Here is a 23,564-nt window from a genome sequence, read left to right as displayed (position 1 = left end):
CTCTATTTTAAACCTAACCGTCATTCAGGACAGGAAGAAAAAAGGTGAGGTTATGTTCTACAGAACAACTTCTCTGTTATAATTAATGTTAAAATCAATAAGTTGTATCACATAACATCTTATTAGGATATTATACAACATATATAACATAATGCAAACAATGAGAGAGCGCTAACATAATAATCACATGGTCCGGAAGCTTTTACATTCTGAGTTCTGATCTTCTGACTACCATATATATAGTTTTGTTCAAATAAGTTGAAACAATAATGTCACTATATTTTTACCCATTGTCTTTAGTGAAAGAAGCTATAAAATATTTTTAGTATAAAGGGATATCAAAGTCCTTTCAAAGGATTCAAACATTTGAAATTCGACAGTGTGGCAAATTTGAGCTTAAAATGGTTTCGAGGACACAGTAAGTAGCAATGGAAAATACAGATGAAACCCAGTCTTCGATCTATATTACTAAGCTGTGACTGAAGACATATTTCAGATGTAGCATTCTGGGAAGCCAGTAAAAGTATGGAACAGATTGGTGTACTAGTTATCATTTTGCAGAAAAGTAAAGTAAGGAAATAACAACAGACGGCCAGATGTGTATTTATTTGTTTCTGAATTTCGCACAAAGCTACATAAGGGCTGTCTGCGCTAGCCGTCCATAATTTAGCAGTGTAAGGCTAGAGGGAAGGAAGGTAACTAGTCATCACTACCCACCGCCAATTCTTAAGCTACTCTTTTACCAACGAATAGTGGGATTGAAAGTCACATTATAACGCCCACACGGCTAAAAGGATGATCATGTTTGGTTGGATAGGGATTCGAACACGCAACCCTCTGATTACGAGTCGAGCACCTTAGCCACCTGGTCATGCTGGGTCCCAGATGTGTGTCCCCTTTCTACTTTGTAATCTTACATTTATAATTTATTGACTCAAGTTTCTCTAAAAATGACTCACAAAGAGACAGCTAAGAGATGCACATGTATTACGTGTGATGAATTTTGATCGAAATTTAAACAAAATAATCTGTTTCTACCTCCTATATGTTCTGGGTGTGATCTCATAGTTAGTGTTCCGAGCTGTGGATCCCATGGATAGGAGTTCACATCACGTTGTCACGAAAATCTCGTAGTTCGATTAAAGTAGCTCAGGAATTGGTGATGAATGTTGACTAGTTGCTTTCCATGTAGTCTGTTAGGGATGGCTGGTATAGTTAGTCCTTGAGTAGTTTTACTTGAATACTCAAAACATACGACCTTCTTATAAACATCAACATTTCGAACTAATTTATAAATTATATGAGATTAAAAAGTTACAGGGTGGAAATAGGGCAAAAACCATTTTAACTTTCACATTAGCTGACACAGATTTAAATTTATGGAAGTTTTAATATTAATTTACCAAGTAATGACAGTATCAAAACAGAACAAATATAAATATTTATTTTTAGGATCATCATTTTTATTGTCTATATCCATATATATATATATGTATATATGTAGAGAATTTAAAATAAATAAATTAAAAAGAAAAACCACAAAACCTACAAGATAAATGAAGGAATAATGACAGAACACACACCGTAAGTACATAGTTAAGAATTTTCATTTATATCATAGCCTTTAGCCCTATAACATATTATTATATTCTTTAATATAGATATTGTGTTGCATTATTAGCTTAGTACATGGACTTACGACTAATCTAAATCTTCCAAGTTGGCAAAGCATCATACGACATTTTCGGGTTTACGTCCGAAAATATCATTAACAGTGAGAGGTTTGTTTTAATTAAACACAAAGGTACACAATGGGTTGTCTGTGCTCTGCCAATCACAGGTATCGAAACCATGATTCTATCGTTGTAAGTTCACAGACGTACCGCTGTGTCACTGGGGACGAAACAGTAAGGGTACACCCTGATCGACTAGTGCATTCTAATATTTTTTGCTTCATATTTAAAAAAAACTTCTGGAATTATTATTATTATTACTCCTTTGAATGCAACAAGAAGTAAATTAGTGCTGTTATTGTGGTATGCACCATTCGACACCCTTTCCTTCAATTCTCTGTCACTCCGTGATGGGAAAAAATATAAGAGCTAAACTTATCAAACACGATAATTCTTGGCTTTTTGCCAAAAAAAAAAAAGAATGTGAGTGAAGAAAAAGACGTAGGTGAGCATATCAGCAAGAGTTAACGGGTGACTAATGTAACTTAACGGGCTGTATTTAACCAATGCAGCAATCTGCAAAGAAAAAGCTTCACTTTACTGCTGCATATTAAATCAGATTGAATGTCCTATCAGCCATCACTAAGACGCGGTCGTCTTTTTGCATGCTGAAAGTGAATCTTATAGTTCTTAAATTCTCAATCACGTTGAGTCTTTACTGCCGTCCATCCTAAAAAAATCTGTCTTATCATTTTGTTTATAGATTCTAAATATCGGAGATCTGAAGATCGGTACCGGTTGTTTTACTTGGAAAACACTTTTGATGTTTCCGCATTTGCTGAAGCTCTTTTTGTTGTTACAAAACCTGATCATCTTCAGATTTTACACGAAATCTAAGATATATTACAATACAAAATTTCTTACGTTTAGGAACGTATCTCTTTTTTTCTTATTAACTCAACAATGTTGAGGAAATGTTTGCCCTGTTTCGATTCATTCGGTGCTTTAATGGTGCTCCCCAGTGGCTCAGCGGTATGTCTGCGACCTTACACCGCTATAAACCGGGTTTCGATACCTGTGGTGGGCAGAGCACAGATATCCCATTGAGTAGCTTTGTGCTTAATTCAAAACAACAACAGCTTTAATGGTTTTAAAAGTTATGTATGCAAAGACCGAAAATTTTTGCTAAAACGGGTTACGTTAATTCTCTGTTATATAACACTATCAAAAACTTATTTTTTAGGTAGTAGTTGAGTAAATATAGATTGCTTTGTTGTTTGGCTTACGATTCTTTTACAGTAGGTGTCTGTGACTTCTGGCGATAAATTTAAAAATCAACGAACAGTGCTCACTCTACTAATTTTCAAAATAATGTATCAGGTTATCCTTTAAGTAATGTCCGATTTCAGGTTCAGAGAAAAAAAAAGGATTTCAAACGCTTTTGATGTTATTTAATCAATAACGTATATTCCATTATTATCAATTACTTCCTGCAAACGAGTTACAAGCTTCTGAATGCCACTTCTATAAAATTATTGGGGTTTGGAGGAGAAAATGTAGAGAGGGTAGTTTTGCCATCTTCATGTGTTTCAAGCTCTCTTCCATCAAGATAGTTCTGCAAACTTCAGAATAGATGTTAATCAGATGGAACAAGGCCTTGAGAATAAGGAGAATGTGGAAGTTTTCCTAGTCTAGCTCTTCAATCTTTGCATATGTGGTCCTTGCTGTATGGGGGCCGTGCATCATTCTGGTGTAACACATTTACAATTGATCAAAGCAGGCCTCCTTTCTTTCAGTGCAACATTCAAGCGCTATAATTGTTGACAATAGAAGTGTGATGTAATCGTCACATTGAGTAGCATCAACTCAAAAGTGGATCACATCAACAATGTCCCACCAAATGCTTAACAAGAGTTTCCTAGGATGGATGGAGGTCCATTTTGGGCTGTGCTTTAGCCAATTTATCTGCACTAAGCCATTGTCTACGGCACTTGACATTTTTATTATGTATCCGTATTTCATCTCCAGTCACTAACTTGTCCAAAAAAGTGAGTTACGTTCACGAGAGTTCAGAGAAGTGAAAATGTCCACTCTTGCTCTGAGGTTGGGTTCTGTCAAATCATGGGGGACCCATTTTCCAAGTTTTGACGCCTTTTCAAGCTGTTACAGATGACGGTAAACTATTGAATGGGTTGAATTAAGCTTGTGTTAGTTCTTTAACTGTTACAGCACAATCTTCATCAAGTACAGTCAGCAGCAAATGATCATTAAACTTAACAGGACGATCTGAACATGGCGCATCACTTAAGCTGTAGTCACATGGTCTGAACTTCTGAAACCACCTTCGACATTTTCTTTCATTGCGAGACTTCGCACCATAAACACCTTGAATGTTTCGTGTAGTTTTTGTCTTTTTAAAACTCAGACAGCATTTTATGTCTAATGTTCTCCTCAAACACATCCATCTTCATAAGGGTTTATTTGATTAACGATCTAAAAAAGCGGAGTTGTGTTAGCTTATTTTATTTCTCTGGACATTTTTATACACGTCCTACTACATATTTTAGTCATTAAAGCTTTCTACAAAGACAGAAATGATGATGCACTTTCTGTGTTAAATTTTCGGACATTATTTATGGGTTGACCTGATATATATTTGGAGATAGTTAAAGGTATGCCCAACAACATTTTGAACTACAGGGGTCGTAAGCATATCACAAACACTGTATAGTTCTCTTTTTGTTGTCAAAAGTACACTTTAGCTTCAGAATTTCAGTTGACAAGCCAACTACCTTTCTCTGTTTTTATTGCACTAATGTTCCGTGTATCATTCACTTACAAATGTAGTGGGAGTTACCACAGTCATTTACTGCTTTCAAGTAATTTTTAATCGTTCTTCATCAAAATATCCTCCGTTCCTTTTCTCCAACTTCACTCAGGCTGATTCAGTTACTTTAGAACCACGCTTTGATAGTACATATTAAATTTTAGACGATCACTTCTACCGCGGTTCACTTCACGGCGAACTTTTCCTTGCCTGCGACCTTACTTTCTTCTGCCATTGACTTTATCTGTCTCTTGTTTCCTGCTCATTTCATACTATTTATGTTTATTAATAAATAGTCTGCTTGCTACATTCTTGACACCAATGAATTACAACCTCCAATAATCGTTTGCTTTTATAGTTCTCTTATAATAACAAAACTAAACAATTATAAAATATTTTTTTCACAAAATAAACAAATTAATAATATCTATACAATTGTATATCATAATAAACACAAAACTGATACTCTTCTATACAGAATCGTGTTTTAAAGCAGATGTCGCCATCCTTTTGCTAAATTGATAGCTTCGACTATTTAAATGTCATCGACATACATCATTCCCCAGGCAACACACACATCACAGACATGCCTTGGAATTTGAAAGTGATCTCATTATATTGAATTTTATATGAATATGTAAGCCTAGAAAACACAGTTCTTTAGGAGACACTGTAACGTGTGGAATTAAAATAAACATAGAAAAGGTATAAAGGGTTTTAAGTCCATGTGATTGTAAATTTATATATAATAAGCACTCGAAGTGGAATGTAACACTGGGGTGTGTTGGACTATATATGATCACCACTTCATTCATTGTCTCTATGTGTAGCTCGTTGTAGAAATGAAATAAAATTGCAAGACGAGTAAATAAACCCTGCCAAAAGTAATATGTTACACGCAACCTGGTGGCCTCTCTACCCGACATATGCGAACCCACTTGAAAGACATCCCTACAATACTGACTAATTGACTCCATAACAAAACGTTTCATATATCTACTTGTATTGTTTTAATATTGTATTATAATACTTTTATTAAAATATTTTTGTTTGGTTTGTTTTGAATTTTGTGCAACGCTACACGAAGGATATCTGCGCTAGCTGTCGCTGACTTGGCAGTGTAAGACTAGAGGGAAGGCAGCTGGTTCTCAAAAACAAAAATATCGTTAACGTCTAACATACCTAACTGGTGATACAATGCATTCTAATATATAAATATATATATCCAATGTAGTAAGAAAACTATATTTAATTAGCTATAGTCATCACTTGATTGATGTTTAATTTTGTTCTGTGTACGTAGTTTGCTCTAATCGGAAGTTACTAATAATCATTATGATGGTCCTAGAAATCGTTAAATCAGCCTTGAATATAATTACGTAACCTTACCATATGAGAAAAGATCCTAGAAATCATCACATCAGTCTTGACTATCATCACCTTCTAATAGCATGATTCAACCCATTCAACGAGGTCTAACAGAAGATGTACTTAAATAAGTAGGTGGCTGAAGATAGGTGTAGTTGGCTCATGCCGCATATGTCGAAAATAAAGGTTAAGAAACTTATAAAAATAGAAAGTGGAAATTTGAAAAGATCAGACTCTTCAACACATGCTCTCATAACCCATCAAAATGTATATTTTAAAAGCAAGTACAATTGATGTCTGGCTGAATTATGATGCAAGTTTCTTGGCTGCTAAATATTTAAGTTTATATAAGACTAAATCTGTGCTGTTAATGTATGTTACGAACGTATGAGTAAACAGTTTAAAGTCACCTAGAACTTTACTAGTTGTATACCACCACATCCAGTCCTGTCCGAGTCCTAACATATGACCGCAATTCGCAAGCGTGTAACATAAGCGAGACTTTATTATTCAGCGTTATAGAAGAATAACATAAACCTACATTAACGAATCATGTAATTTTCCCTTCGTTCCTACGCATTTATTTGTATTGTTTAAATACATAAATTAAACATTTTATCATAAATATATTATGTAATATAAAAATGTAGAATGCATTTCTATTTGCAGTTTGTATTCAGAAAGAGAGAGAGAGAAAAAAAGGGGAGGACAGAATTTGAACCTAAAATGGAAAATGTGTAAAATGGAAAAAGATTTGGTAGCAGAGCATCAGTAAACCTACTTATTCAAATCACAGGAAATGCACGGAAGCAGATTTAACCTGCGAACGATAGAGGTTTTGGCGATAAGAAAACAAACTAATCATTCATTAATGACGCACTATAGAGTTCTCTCGCTTAAATAGTTAATTATGCTATTTAGATTTTAATAATCTATAAGTGCGAAGACTCACCTTGTGGTATACTTCGGAACTTGTGAGACGGGGCGTAGTAGAAAATATTCGTCACACTTTGAACTGTATGTGTGTTATAGAATAGGCAACTTACCCCTTGGAGTGGATGGTAAGTGGTAAGGTACTGTCTGGTTCCTTTCTTTTCAGTGGTTCAAAAATTAGAAACAGCGGTATACAGCCCTGGTTACTTTGCAATTATTACAAGATACAATTAGAGGTAAGCTATAAACATTCATCTGTCAAAGATCCAAAAAAACGATCAGATGTTAAAACCTACAGTTCAGTCTTAGTCGACCTAAAAATCATTTAAATTTGCTCAGAAGATAGAAACATAGTTTATAAGATAACACAACGAAGATTTTCCATTGAAAATATCTGTAGCATCTCATCACACTCACTTTAATCTTGCCTCTTGTTTTGATGTATAGTCATTTTAAGTAAAAACGTTCTAGGAAGATCGTAATAAGTTCGTTAAAGTTTTCGTGTTGTAAACGCTTTTTGTTTATACAATTTGTCATAGACGCAGAATCTCATAGCAGTTCTTACCCAGATTAAATCCGCTGGTTACAAACTGCATAGAAATTCGGTAGCATGTATTCTTCTTACTTTTACTTCGGCAATATTCTTACTGAAACACTGTTTACTACTAGTGTTGGGAACAAACAGAAGCACGTAACTAACCATAACAGCAGCAGTTATAACTGACAACTTTATTACACGGATCACGTTTTAAAAACTGATCATCGGTTAGCGCTTAACGGTTCTTAACATAACACGTAAATGTTGAATTTTATGAGAATAATAACGAAACTGAGAATACGATATTTATAAACATATTTTCTACGTGCTCGTGCATAAAATATCTCCCGTCCCAGCAGTCTTCAGTAATGACATTCAATTCATTATATTATATTCATTATATAATTAGATTGTGTAATACACAAAGTAATTTGTGTTTGCTGTAATAATCTAATCCAACTGGATTACCACTCGTAGCATTTCCGCGAGCAACGTAAATTAATCCTGTGTCAGGTACACATAGTAGGTTTCTACGTTTTACTCTACCTGTTTTATCTTTTGCTGTTACCAATACAGCAATACCTCTCGTTGTGTTTTCCAATATTATCATGTACCTTATAAGACTTCCTTCGCACTTCCCTATGTGGATGTGTGTGTACATTCACTACCATTGCTTTACAAAACCTAGTGTCCAAAATGTTTATACGTATATATATGATGGGTAACAAAATGCGATATCAGAACACCGACCTCAAACCACAAACGAGAAATCCATCGCAGTGCCGTAAAATTAATACACTTCTTTCACCCCCTATGAAAAAGATTCAAAACAAACATATTGTTCGAAACATTTTGGGTATAGCTCCTAGAATAGCGAACATCAATTTAGTGAACTTATGATATTACAGAACAGTTACGTTATACCAAGCCTACAAACACAGTAACAAGTAACGTGTTATATTTTGCATATGTTATGTTTTGGTTTATGCCATTAATACCGTTCATTCTATATCAATGTGTTATTCACCAGTGACGTAACTGGATCTTCTAAACGTAATCCTTAGATTTCATTTCTTGTTCAAATAAGTTAAGAAATGTGACATTATAATAGAATTAACAGCCATTACTGAACACTGTAATTACAATTCACTTGTTTAACGTAGTTTATACTATAACAGTTGTTCATTAAAATGTATAAATGCCACATGCACAACTGTTGTGTCTGGAAGTATCACAGTTGGTCTTACAAGTCTTGGTGTTGAGCTAAATATCTGGTCGGGACTGGATATGACAGAGGCAATGTGGTTGAAAAAGTATAATCTTCTTAGCTGCAACACATGGGTTATTAGAATAGTATTTGTATTTCCTAGGTTGAAAAAGATTTCCAAAAGATGAAATAAGCAATTACAACACCATTAGGTGGTCATTTACATAACGCCTATTCTCCATTACACTTGTACACTGTTGGCCAAAATCTTAAGGCCAATGAACGTAAAGAAAAAATATGCATTTTGCGTTGTTAGACTCGACCATTTATTTCAGTATAGCTTCATCAGATGAAAATAAGAAAAGGGAAAATAAAAAGATAATTTTTTACATTTAATAGCGAAACTGTAAACACTATGAAATTAGACTAAATACTAGCTGGTCAAAAGTTTAAGACCATACCAAAAAGAAGTCCTAAACATGGTAGGAAATGTCCAACAAGAGATCTCAGTAGTGAGTTGCACGGCCGTCACTGCGAATAACTGCAAACATTCGCTTTGGCATGGTCGATATAAGCGTTTGCAGAAGGCTGGCTGGAATGTTATTCCAAGTGATGAAGATGGTTTCACGAAGGTTATGCACTCTTTGGAATTAACGTCCATTTGTATAGACTTCCCTTGCCATCCACCCCTAAACATTTTCAATGGGGTTCAGTCCGGGCGAACACGCTGGATGGCCCAAAAGAATCACGTTATTCGCCATGAAAAAAGTCCTTTGTCCTGCGGATATTGTGAATTGCAGCGTTATCTTGCTGAAAGACCCAGTCATTTCCACACAAGCGAAGGCCTTCAACCAATAAGGATGCTCTCTCCAACATGCCAATGTAGCCAGCTGCTGTTTGACGCCCATGTATAACCTCAATCTCCATTGTTCCATGGAAGGAGAAAGCACCCCAGATTATGATGGAACCTCCTCCACTGTGTCGTGTAGAAAATGTCTCCGATGGAATATCCTTATCGTGCCAGCAACGTTGGAAGCCATCTGGACCATCCAGGTTAAATTTTTTTTTCATCAGAGAACAAAACCTTCTTCAACTTTTCTACCTCCCATGTTTGGTGCTACTCAGCAAATTTTAACCGACCTGTTTCGTGATGTGGAAGGAGGCGTGGCCTTTGAAGACGTTTACGTTTTTAAAGCCTTTCTGTCGCAGCTGTCTCATTATTCTTGAGCTGCATTATGGTTCGACGATCAGCTGGTATCTTGCGGGACAACCCGTCGAATCCACTTGAAATTCTCGTTCCGTGTCCCTCATGGATTTTTAAGAAATTTGCAACAGCAGTTTTACTACGCCCAATGTCACCAGCGATGGCACGTTGAGAGAGACCTTGCTTTTGAAGCTCGACAATTCTGCCACGTTAAAACTGTCAACTTTTTAGCCTTTGCCATGTTTTTACCCAATGTAACACAGGAGATGTCAGTGGGAGATGTTGACAACGCTAATGCTTGAACACAAATGACTAAATTTCGTTACGTGTTTACCGATTAACGCTTCGTTTCAGTAGGGTCTTAACCTTTTAACCAGCTAGTATTTAGGCTAATTTCATAATGTTCACATTTTTCTATTAAATGCTGAAAAAGATTTTTTTCCCTTTTCTTATTTTCATCTTTTGAAGCTCTACTCAAATAAGTGGTTGAGTCTAACAACGCAAAATGCATATTTTTTCTTTATGTTCATTGGCCTTAATATTTTGGCCAGCAGTGTATAAACATTCCTACATGCGTACGTGATTTTAGTGAAGCAATTACAACACAATTAGGAGGCCATTTATATGAGTTAAATTCATATTCATACTTATACAAACATTCCTACAAGTACATGTGACCCTAGTGAAGAAATTGCAACATTATTAAGTGGGCCATTTCACTTCACTTTGTTTCTTATCCCTTGGAGTCGTTGGAAAACCTCTTACGTCTTTGTAATAAGTTCTCCCCATATTTCCCGGTTTTCTACTGCCTTCTGGAAGTTGAACTCCAACTCTGTCCACTCCCTAGATGTTGTTCTCCCACCTCTTCTTCTCTTCCCTCTCTGGTGTCATGCAAGATTCTCTTTGACAAGCCAGACGACCGTGAGACGTAACCGTACCTGGAAAGCATAGCAGGTTTGGAACCCCTTTTTGGGACAATTGATCTCAGGAATTTGAAACTTTTTACCGTTTCATGCCTTTGTCTGCTGATGTCGTTTATATTGTTGTCATAAGTTGAGTCTTGTTGTCACTAACTTCCATGAGGTATGTCACCAAACTGGTTAGTTTTTGCTCTTCTGTCAAGCCACCAGTGTCGTCTGTAAAGCGAAGGTTAATGATTGGCCTATCTCTAATACTGACAGTACCTGCATGATCGTCCAAGGCATCAGTCAAAGTCCTTTCTAGAAAAATATTAAAGAGAGTGAGGAGAATAGGTATCCTTGTAGAATTCCAACGTTGTTTAAAACAGATAACATGAACAAAAAATTCCATTCTCGAACCGCCGTTTTTCCTTAACACTAAATTATCCATATATGTGTGCAGAAGTAATCATCTTGATGACTGATCCTGACGGAGAATTATATAGAACGTCAGGAAACATGAATTTGAAAATTGACAATCAGTTGTGTACCAGAAGATGTAGAACATAAAGAGGTTCATTGTATAGCACATGTTTATGATAATCAGAATAATCAAATTTTCATCTTTCAACTGTGTAAAGAAAACAGTTACTTATAAACTAAAAAAAGTTGAAAGCTTCTTGAACAAAATAAAAGTGATAGTAAACTATTTATCCACAAAATATTAAACCAATGTTCATCTAATGTGATTATTTTACAAGTCTCAACAGTAACTTTCAGGGCTTATAATGCTAGTTTTGAATTTTATCTTTGTTGTGTACAACCGACTCATTTTGTAGTATTGCTTTTAAACAAAAATAGGGATTTTTTTTTAGATCAAGTAACGTTATAGATCAGGCGTGACCTAATGGTTAGCCTACTTCGAATGTGAATTTAGAATTTATTGATTTGCGTCCCGTCTTCATAAAACCTTGCTCTGCACTTTAGGGCTGTAGATAGAACATACGCGTGATGGTCAAGTCTCATTATTTAGTCAGACAACAGTAGTTCAACCATAGGCGTTAAGCGCTGTTGACTAACTGCTTTCTCAATAGCTTATCCGTTCAAAATTTAGAATAGCTTTAGGTACATAATGCTCCTTCTATAACTTAGCGCATAAATTTTAAAACAAACACATGTCAGTTCACTTCTTATGTTTTCCTCATCACATCTAACAGCCCGTATTTTACTTCTATGACTATATGTATAATAAACCGCCTGTAAACATTCGATTTCTATGTAATTGGTTAAGGATGTATGTAGTTGCAGGATTGCCTGATAGTAATGTAACAAATGTGTGAAGAAACGGTTCATTCTGGGCAATCAATTAAAACAAACGTGAGAACTTGAACAGTTTATGACAAACATCCTATAGATTCCATAGATTGATAATGATATCAAAATAACACTATGTAAACGCTTAATTACCTGACGTTATCCGACCAACATTCTATATATACATTCTATCATAAGGCACTACCTGAACAATACCCTGCGTAAATTCAATTATCCAGTATTATCCTACCAATTCTCAAAGACTACATTTGTAATCGCCTTCATTTATTTAATCAACACATGACAAAAGACAAATGTATATGTGATACATTTATCATCCCTTGACTGAAATAATTGTGGTCCTTTCATAATTAGGTTTTGAATATATCGTGGTGGAGGTGTTCTCAGGTAATTAGCTTCAAAACTTTACACAAACTTTATTATGTTTAGTTAGTACTCCCGTAAGTACAGATTCTTCAGCTTTAATTTCCATTACTTCAGTTGTTAGATTAGTACTTTTGTTATGAGAAGTCACCTGGGGTCAGGACAACGTGAGTACTTGTATGGCTTGGTCACAGACGGTTTCCTTGAACAATGGAACAAGCTGGAAGACTGCCGTCCGTTAGTTTAGCTTTGAAGTCTGAGTCATAATGCGTGTATCTAGGAGATACTGGTAGTCAAACTGAGCTATTCATTTGGCACAGTTTGAACACACAGCTTTGATTTGTCATTTTGAAGTTGAGTCACGACCAAATTTTTGTTTTGTCTCTTGTAAAGTGGAAACGTTGTTATCACCAGCTACAATTTTTATATGAAAGACATAGAGATCAGTAAAACAACAGAAATAACATTACGTAAGACGAATTTTGTTCCTGGATAGTATGTGTTATTTCTTAATTGCTTATGCTGTAAAAGTACAGAAAATGGCCATTATTCCTTTCAAACTTTGCTTTTGTGACCTGGATAATGAAATTAATTTAGAAATTAACCTATTTTCTATGTAAAAACGGGCAAGTTTGCATATTTTCATTTACATAAGGTCTGAATAAAACAACATATTAATCAAGATTTACATGTATTTATGCTAAAGTTATACAAAAACGAACAAGAATGTTTAGAGATGAGTAGTTTTCGAGATCTGCGACTGTAATGTAAATCCTTTCACGTATCAGCCCCCTAATATAGTCTCCCATCATGTTTTCGTTATACGCTCCCAGCTCACAAAAGCAAAGTTTGAAGAGAAAAACAGATGTTTTCCATTTACTTTAGGCATAAGTTATTGGGAAATAACACTTTCTGCCCAAGAACAAGAAAAAGTGTAAATTTTTTTTACATAGTGTAATAGCAGTTTGACCACACGAAAACGTTGTTGTCACCAGCTAAAATTTTTATTTGAAAGATGTAGATATCAGTAAAACAATAAATAATAGCATTATGTAACCACCAGTAGGTAACACGTTTAAATCACACCGCATCACGTATCCAGCAGTAGGTAACACGTTTAAATCACACCGCATCACGTAACCACCAGTAGGTAACACGTTTAAATCACACCGCATCACGTAACCACCAGTAGGTAACACGTTTAAATCACACCGCATCACGTATCCAGCAGTAGGTACACGTTTAATCACACGACATTATGTAACTAGCAGCAAATGCACATTCATTCACATGCGATTCTAACATAACATAATGTTTATGGACAACAAATACATATTTGTCCATCTTGCCTGTCAGGTCCTTTAAAGTAAACTATTGTATTTTTTTCTAAATCTGAAACCCAGAACTTATCATTTATACAGTTTTCAAGCTTTCTCTTAAACTCAAAATTCAGGACCTACAAAACATTCAAAGCCAACCAATTTCAGAGACTAACCACTCGTTTAGAAAAAATAAAGTCGACTTCAATATTGCCAAAACTTGTATTTCTGTTGGGCCAGCATGGCCAAGTGTGTTAAGGCGTTCGACTCGTAATCCGAGGGTCGCGGGTTCAAATCTCGTTCGCATCAAACATGCTCGCCCCTTTCAGCCGTGAGGGCGATATAATGTGTTGGTCAATCCCACTATTCGTTGATAAAAGAGTACGCCAAGAGTTGGCAGTGGATGGTGATAACTAGCTGCCTTCCCTCTAGTCTGAAACTGCTAAATTAGGGACGGCTAGTGCAGATAGCCCTCGAGTAGCTTTGCGCAAAATTCAAAACAAATAAATATATTTGTGTCTCCTAGTCATACTATTCTCCCCATTAAATATGAAGAAATATTATGTATCAACGCGATCAGTTCCCTTTACAGTATTAAACACCTCAATCTGGTCCCTTCTAACCCTTTTTTTTTCCAAAAGAAAACAGTTTCAAAGAACTTAATATCTTCTCATTTGGCAAATCTTTCATCCAAGGTACTATTCTACTAACTCTTCTCACAACCTTTTCCAACAATTCAATGTGACCTAACCAGTGACCTATATAATGAAATTATAATCTCTTTAGACTTGTATTCAATATTTCTGTAGATAAAACCTAAAATCATATTCTCCTTACCACTTACTAAGAGTACACTGCTTGGGTGGCTTAAGAGAGTGATCAAACATTATGTCTAGATCCATTTCTTTTATCACAGTGTTTACATTATTCACATCCAAATTAAACTTATAATTCAAATTGTGATAAACTACATACGTTAACTTGCATTTATTATAATTAAAATCAATCTGCCATTTATTTGTCCAACTCACTAAATATTCAAATCATTTTGAAAATCAGCAGCATCCTCTTCACAACTAACAACATCCAATACATTAATATCATCTGTGAATTTTGTCAATTTATTGACCACTCTTATCTATGCTACTGATGTAAATCAAAATCAGTAAGGCTTCTAAGACTGAGCCCTGAGGTATCCCATTTGTGGCATTAATCCAGTCTTTTTTCTATCCAATTAGTTACGATATCCCCCACACCTATAGAGGCAATTTTTTACAACTCTTTTATATGACACTTTGTCAAAAGACTTTCTGAAAATCCAGATAAACCAAATTTACACCCTTACCTTCAACTACATGAGCAGCAAGACCTTTACAAAAAAACGTTAAAGGATTTGTAAGGCAAGAGTTCCCCTTGGTAAAACCATGTTGACTATCCAATAAAATTCTAAACTTTGTTAAATTACTTTAAAGCATCTTTTATCAAGCTGCAAAAAATAGTAGCAAGTAGCTCATATATCTTATTTATTTTTTTATTTATTATTAACAAGCTCTGAATTAATGTAATCTTTTTGCTGAACTTGTTTCCATCTACTAGCAATTCAAGATGAGGAATACTACTTAAACCTTCATTAGTAAAAACTGAAGGAAGGCAAAATGTAATAACCTAGCCATGTTATAATTATCAGAAACAAGCCTTCCTTTATCATTCCTCAAGGGTCTTAAGCCCAATCCTAACATTTGTTTACCCTTATTGAACTTAAAGAAATCCTTATTTCTAATTTGTACATTATCCTAATTTCCTGTCTGACCATCTTTCTCGATCTTCTATAATATTCCATGTAACTCTTCCACTTTACCAGTCAATTTAAATTTCTTACATTTGTAATTATTTTCTTTAACATTATCTCTCATACACTTGCTGAGCCAATCTGGCTTCTTATTTGCAGTCATCCTTTTGTTTCTATAAGGAATATGTTTATTTTGGATATTTAAAAAAATTATCCTTAAAATTAAGCAAAACCTTTCTCCCTTATTGTTTGACTTGAACATTTCCTAAACTATATGCTCAAAATTAAAGTAACCCATAATTATGACATCATTAATAGTTAAATATTAATCTCACACTAGAGTTTCTCACTAGTTTCATGAATATCATCTGGAAGTATGTAATAAAATCCCACAAAAAACCGTCTACTTTTATTTTCCTTAATGGATTCAATCACTTTGCTGTTATCTTTGATATCCTCAACTTAAACAGGATGTAACTTTTTACTACTCTATCCCTATTAAATTAGCAATATATGTAACCTTGTATTTCACATAAATTTGTCATCATAATCATCTGTATTTAAACGTTTCAGTTTTTTCTATTATATGAACATTCTTCATTCTTTCCAGTGCCCTAAAGTCATCAATCTAATTTCTTACACTTCTAGCATTACAATACTACCAATTAAGCTGATCCTTAGAACTACTCCTATACTAGATCTTTATATACATACTAACCAAAGCCTAACATTTAGTCTACTCATTACTTCATTTCTACAATTAATTCCTCACAGTATCCCTGACAAAATTAAGTCAAAGTCCTTTTCCTTAAATATCTATATAAACCTGTTGTAGTTAATCATTAGCTCCTGACCTACCTTTCCCTGCATCATTAGTCCCTGTTAACACAACAAAAATTTCATCATTGCTAGCCACCTTTATTATATCTTTAGCTCTGTTAGTTGTATCCTCCAACTGTGCCCCTGGGTAGCATAAACTAATTATTTTCTCCCTATTTTCCCTATAAATTTTTCTGTCCAAATACTGTAGGTACACTTTCAATCACACAGCATTAAATGATCAGTAGTAAGAGTACACATTAAATTATTCGACATAAGCTTAGATGCCTAATCTATATCACATTTAGTTGGGAAAGGAGATTCACATCAATTTCTAACAGTTTTGTTTAACTCGTTAAACTAAACTATCCAGATTATCCTTTTAGTCTCCTATGAAATATAGAAATCGGATGCGTGAAAGAAACAGAATAAGACACGTCGTAATTAAACGCTCGAAGCAAGTGATTATTAACTGAATCTTTTTTCTTTTTATTTAACCTATATTTACCAAGTATGTGATGAATGAATATAGTAATCAGCAAAGTTTGTTATTTGCGTACACCACATAAAAATGTAGCAACGTCAAATGTATATCAGTCTTGTGCATTAGAAATCCACTGGTCTAGTTTGTTTTCCAAAAATAAAGAAATATTTAAACAAAGAAACTAGTATATCATCACTGCTGTCTCTTCTTACGAAGTAGACTTTTAGTTCTTTTTCAGGAATAAAATAGTACAGAGAACAGTCAGCCTGGAGCTAAAACTTAACCACTGAAATGATGAACACTTCAACAGCAACAAAAACTGATCAGGTTATTGACGCTTTTAAAAACACAAAATCAATTGCAAATCGTTTGCTGATGTTTCTTTTCAAAAAACAGCTAGCCCGGCATAGCCAGGTGGTTAGAGCGCTCGTTTCGTAATGAGAGGGTCGCGAGTTCGAATCCCGTCACACCAAACATGCTCGTCCTTTCAGCCGGGAAGGGGGCGTTATAATGTGATAGTCAATACCACTATTCGCTGGCAAAAGATTAGCCCAAGAGTTGGCGGTGGGTGGTGATGACTAGATGCCTTCACTTTAGTCTTACACTACTAAATTTAGGGCAGCTACTGTAGATAGCCCTCGTAAAGCTTTACGCAAAATTAAAAAAACAAAGAAAGAACAACTAGAAAAGAACTTGGAATAAAATTGAGAATTGTTACTGAACAACATCAATCGGTGATACAGCAAAATCATAAGATTTCTTCATAACCATAATCGCTTGAACAAATAACCTTTTAATATTAAATAACTGAAAATCAACAGCTGTTTCGCAGGTTATTAAACGATAGAAGTTGTTTTTCACTACTTTCTTGGTACAAAGCAGCTATACATTGAATTTCCTACATTATGTCCCCTGTATCCAAACTCGGATATTAATTAGGTCTTTAAGTAATCGCTTGGCCACAGGACGACTATCTAAGAAAGGGTTAGGATTGTTCTCTACAACTGAAACAAATTTCAAAAACATTTTTCGTCCCAGACGTTTGGGGTGCTTTGTAAATTCTTTGATTTATTATTTAAGAAAAAAAAAAAGGTAATTTTATCATAAACTCAGTACCTAAATATCATTTACGGCCAGGATCATGTGGTCATGATATTGAAAAAAAACACATCACAGTGAAGAGGGTGAATGACTTCTATATAAAGTTTGTATATCTGTTGATTGACTAAGTGCAACTTTACATTTACTGTATCTTTAGTTTTAAATTATAATTTGACAATAAAAAAAATATATCAAGTGACTAGCTCTACGATCTATACATTTCTTAATATCGCATGCGCTAAACAGAATATCAACCATGTTGTTTATTGGATTGATTTGTTTTCCTACATTTGGAGAAAAAGAAACCAATGGACATGCAAAACCCCACGAAATAAATGAAAAAGCACAAGTCGATATTAACGGAACGACTTTATGTAATATTTTTATCTGACCTTCAGCAATAATTCTATTTGACTCCAAGTAACATTTTCAATTGACTCAGATCAATATTTTTAGTAATCAAAAATATATTGTGACCAGTATTAAATATTTGTCTCACTCAATGACAACAGAAACACGTACGTCTTAAATTACAACTTCGAAAGGTAGTACACAGAAAAACTCTTTTCCCCAAACATTCTCATCAGACTAATAGCTTCGTTCGTAAGTAAAATCCATAATGTAAGCAAGAATATAAAAGAATGTAATCAAGCAGGTAACCCTCAAAATTCATTGACAATCTGTCTCTCCTTCATAAAAGGCTCTAAGCCTAAAATGTTTTATGAAAATCAGTGTTTCTTAACTAGAAGAACAGGTAGACGAAAGGAATATTCTGCGTTTTAATATTCAACTTCCTATTTGAACAAAAAATTATCTTACCAAGTGAGAGTTATTCGAAGAGAGATGCTTTAGGTTCTTCAACTGTCGATCAATTTTGATATGATTATGTATTATTCCCCGAGAGTGCAATTTTCATTGTAACGAGGCTCTGTATGAAACGGCGTATCAACCTTAAACTATAAATCTTAACAAACTTCCACAGACGATTATTAACTGCAAATGGACTTCAAATTGCAACACCAATTTTCAGCAGGCAAAAGATACAAGAGTCCATTAGAGTTGCACTGAGGGTGTGGAAACTTGACAGGCATGTGATCAAATAGTCTTCTTATGATTCTGTTCTTCGACCACCTTTCTTAGAAAAAGCAGTCGTTGATTTCGATATGTATCTTATAGACTGTTTGTTTGCTTTGTGAGCATTTTTTTTGTTTATTATTATGCTAACGATATCAGGAAACATTGCAATCTTCCTTCATTGCAATTAATTTTGGATCATGAGATTCTCTTTCAAACCATAAATTAACGTTTCTCTATTAAAATTTTCTACCTTTCCATGGAGATCTTGACGAATTCATCCCCTGAAACTTTGCGTCTTTAGCTGTGTATTAACAATCCCACTACACCAATATATTCTTCTGAGAAAAGACTGACGAATCTCTTCAGTCACAAGACTACCTTTACCAGCATTCTACTGCCGTGTTATTGGGAAGACGCACAGTACAAAATGCAAAGATGTCAAACCTGTGGAACGTGGCGCCGCACTCGCGTCTATGTCGTCATGCCAGTCCTTCAAAATACACAAAGCTTTCTTAACGTTCAGTATAAAATAAACTAATGTAACAAGTTGAAGGATATTTTATGAGGGTGATAACAATAACAGCTTCTTATTATTCAAACTTATGGAAATTGAAATATTAGATAACTTGATATTCAAACAAAATTAATCTTGGCCTGGCATGGCCTCATGTTTAGAACGCTAGACTTGTAATGGTGAGGGCGTTACAATAATACCATCAATCCCCTTTTCATAGGCAAAAGAGTAGCTCTAAAGTTGGCGGTGAGAGATGTTGACCGACTACTATGTTAGGGACAGCTAGTGCAAAATGCCCTCGTTGAATTTTGCTCCAAACAACCCAAACAAAATTTATTTTTTGGAAACATTTGTTACAATTTATCGACTTTACATTGTAATTTTGCTATTTGATTTGTAACTTGTCATCTGTAGAAAAGAAACAAGACATTTAATTTACATATAATTCATCGAAAATTACGACTAATAAAGACAGATGCCAAAATAAAATTAGCATATTTCAAACGATTTGTTTGTTGATTATCAAGTGCAAAGTTACACAACGTGTTATCTTTGCTGTACCTAAACTGGATTTTTAAGTTATTAGAGAGGGAGGTTACCTGTGTTGTGTACATCCGTGAGAATCGTGCTACGGAGTTTTGAGATATAAATCCATGAACTTGCTTCTAACCCACTGTGGGACATTCAAACAAAAAAACTGATATCAAACCATCACAAATAGTATTTAATCATTCCATATCAAACAGTGCGATTGCGGTAGCCATACAGTTTCAGTTGTTAGTTTCTGTAATGATTTATGTAACAGTTTTATTCTTGATGAATAAATGGATGAACTGTCGACATTTTCAAGTTAAATTGGTTCTAACAACTCATTTTTGTATCATCTTCCTCCTCTTCTTAAAACCTAGAAGATCCTTTCACATGAATCATTACGAAGAAATACTTTGCTTGTTTTCACACGTGAAGGGCACACGAGATACTGAAATGATATTTCAACATTTCTTTCATAGACACCGAAATCTAAACCAACGAGAAGCTAAATTTAATCAATCAAAAATATAATTCAAACTTGTCAATTATAGAAGAAAGCCTAATTAAATTATTCACTTGCACTAAATGTCTACAAAGTAACTTCTGTTCTACAACAAGCCCGAATGATGTCAAAAACAAATACACGTTTCACGAGATGAAAATTAGTAAATCACTCTCAAGTGTCATCACTGTAGTAAAATAGGTTACAGTTAGCCAGAACTACCAAAACAAGAGCAATCTGAGAGATTATATACCTTCATCCCGCAGCTCCTTCTCAAGATTGCTCATGTTTGTATTGGATAACATCAGATTTCACTTTCGAAAACTCATAAAATCCTTTTCAGATCCAGAACAATCAGCGATTCGGATTATGATCGCATAAAATTTGGTACAAATCCCATCACACTCTACTGAGATATACTAATTCAAAACTGCAAAAGTGACCTATGTCCCCATTGTAAACGACTGCTCCAAACCTATTCAGATTCAGGATTCGAAACTGTATCCGAACCAATTTGGGTGGGGCAGTCCCATACTAACTTTTCATTCCGTATACAATTTCTGTTTAGATTGGCCTATTAATTTTCTAGATACTAGCACAGAAATACAGACAGACAAACACACATACATACATACGAACACGATTGCAATCCCCCCTCTAGAAGCGAGGTGGAAAACTAAGACATATTTGTGTAACACAACCTTAAAAGTTGTTAAATGATTTCGCCATTTCAGTAGACTGTAAAAGTGAGTCGTTTCATGTGACAGAAAACTGTAAAAGTAAGAAACTCTGGGTAATAAAATATCTTAGAATTAGAAATATACGACCAACAGAAGAGTAAATCATGTAAAATGTTGGGAATATCTAACACAGGTTCGCGTAAACATGAAGAGTTTGTGACATACGTGTTGCAGGAAAATACCAAGGTGGCAAGTTTGTTATATGCCATATTCAAACGACCAGTGACTTGGGTACGGCAGAGGAAGATGTAAAAGTTACCAAAATAGATAAGCATATGTTCCACTTACTATCAGGTAGAACCACAACCAAAAATTTGTTTCTTACTACCCTTATCTAGTTTTATGGCGAAACCACAACTAAGAGAACGGGTTTGGAGCATAATTTATAGAAACGATTACAATTAAATAGTAGCTTAAATTGGGCTTTGAGCGTTACAGCCCATCAGGCCTGGTGAGATCTGGCAAATAGCAAAGGCTGCTAGGGCAATGACACAAAAAAGAAGTGAAAGTTTATTCCGGACATTTGACATCGCAAACCCTTACTGACAAAAGTTGTGAGTAAGACAAAAGGAAAGGCCGTGGCTAAAGTTTTAATCTGTGATGCACACTAGTAGCTTATAACATAGCAGAAAAAAAATGAAAGACGAGAAACTTCATGCTTTGAGAACATGTAAGAACGGCGTGCGTTAATAAATGTGTGTTTTCGGAGGACGTTGACATGGGAAAATAATATAAAATATAAGATGGGCACAGAAAAAGGATGTACATGACGTAACCCCGTACAAGATATAACCCCGGGGATCCTGAAATAAATGCATAGAGAAGTAAACTCGGTAAATGTATTATGTGTATAAAAATGTGTTTACAAATGAAACTTTATAAAATTCAGAAGAGGACATATAAATGAACGCTTTGCATATGAAGAGGATGATACTGGAGAAACACTATATATGCAATATGCTGAAGGATGTCGAAAGAGGAAATTTTGTATATCAGAAGGACGTAAAATATGAAGATCTGTACACGACGAAATTATGAAGCAAAAGAATGAAGTAATATGGTATACAGAAAGTCATTGTAAAAGGAAAAATTGTATAAAAGAAAGATATAAAAATAGTAAGATCTGTATAACACGAGACTATAAAAAGAAAGGAGGACGTCATACGAGATGTGCTATACATCATATACAGAGGGACGTAGAAACGGAAAGATTAGATAACAGAAACACGTAGGTATATAAAGGTTTGTATAACAGGAAACTGTATGAAATAAACAGAGGGACGAAGTTGGAAGCTGTTGTAAAACGGAAGGGTGTAAAGTCAGGAAACGATATACAAGGCATAACTAACAACATAGAGACAAGTTTTGTACATAAAGACAAAGGGGTGGTTACTGTTGTACATAATAACAAAATGTACTTTAAGGTGGGCAGATATTTCACGATAGCAACATAAAAACATTATAAAAACATGCATGTTACACTAACATTGATCTACTTGTTAGATAACCACTCAAAAGAAATATCACCGTTGTGTTTTCGATTTTCTGACAAGGTAAAAATATAATAATGACATGGTGAAAGTGCATGAAAGATTCGATACTAAATGAAATTCTACCTTTGAGCAGTTGTTTCATTTCACGGGAAACATGGCAGTTGTAGTAAGAGCGCACAACATCCAAGGCTGTCTGTTCATAAGAATTAGGCTTGTTCACATCGATTCCGCACTGAAAAAAGGAAAACATTTTGTAGTAAAACGTAATAAACATCTTATCTGCGGATATAGTGAAAACAGCCTACTGTGTATCTATACGACAAAACAAACAACTGATATTTTGAGTAAAAAATATTAATTAAATATTTCATCAAATATACGTTTAACTTTCAGAAATGTCGTTAAAATGAATGTGTGAAGTGTTTTTAAACATGCCTTGTTAGACATAAAGAAGTTTATAATTAGTGAGATGATACTTGTTTGAAATGATTGCTTTACTACTCTTGTTTAAATTAATATCATATTCTCTCAGAGCAGTGGTAAATGATTCACAGCTGATCGAATCTCCCACCCTAGAGAGGTGTTCCAATGTGTGGATGGAACAAGTTTTCCCGTATTGACTTCATATTATTATATACAAAAATGCAAACATATCTGCTTGTAGAAAATAATTTTAAAAGACCAAAATTTCTTCCAAATTACCGACTTGTTATTATATTATTCAATACCCCTGGGCATTCGCATCATGTTGAGTCATTTCAAGTCCACCCTCCCCGATATAACACTCACTGTAAAGTAATACCTGCTGCTATTGTTTGGAATTAAGCACAAAGCTACACAATTGTCTA

The 23,564-nt window shown here is 34.7% G+C and overlaps 1 protein-coding gene across 5 annotated transcripts in view; it reads right to left on the bottom strand.

Moving 5' to 3' along the window:
- Positions 1–23,564, bottom strand: part of LOC143222691 (caskin-2-like) — a 222,330-nt gene that overhangs the window by 79,679 nt on the left and 119,087 nt on the right. For all 5 annotated transcript variants that reach the window (XM_076449533.1, XM_076449535.1, XM_076449537.1 and 2 more), the window contains one exon: positions 22,840–22,948. In XM_076449533.1, the coding sequence (XP_076305648.1) occupies positions 22,840–22,948 (109 nt within the window). The remainder of the gene's footprint in view (positions 1–22,839; positions 22,949–23,564) is intronic.

The sequence above is a fragment of the Tachypleus tridentatus genome, chromosome 8, assembly GCF_004210375.1.
Source record: "Tachypleus tridentatus isolate NWPU-2018 chromosome 8, ASM421037v1, whole genome shotgun sequence".
Lineage (NCBI taxonomy): Eukaryota > Metazoa > Arthropoda > Merostomata > Xiphosura > Limulidae > Tachypleus > Tachypleus tridentatus.
This window is presented reverse-complemented; position numbering and strand designations above follow the sequence as displayed.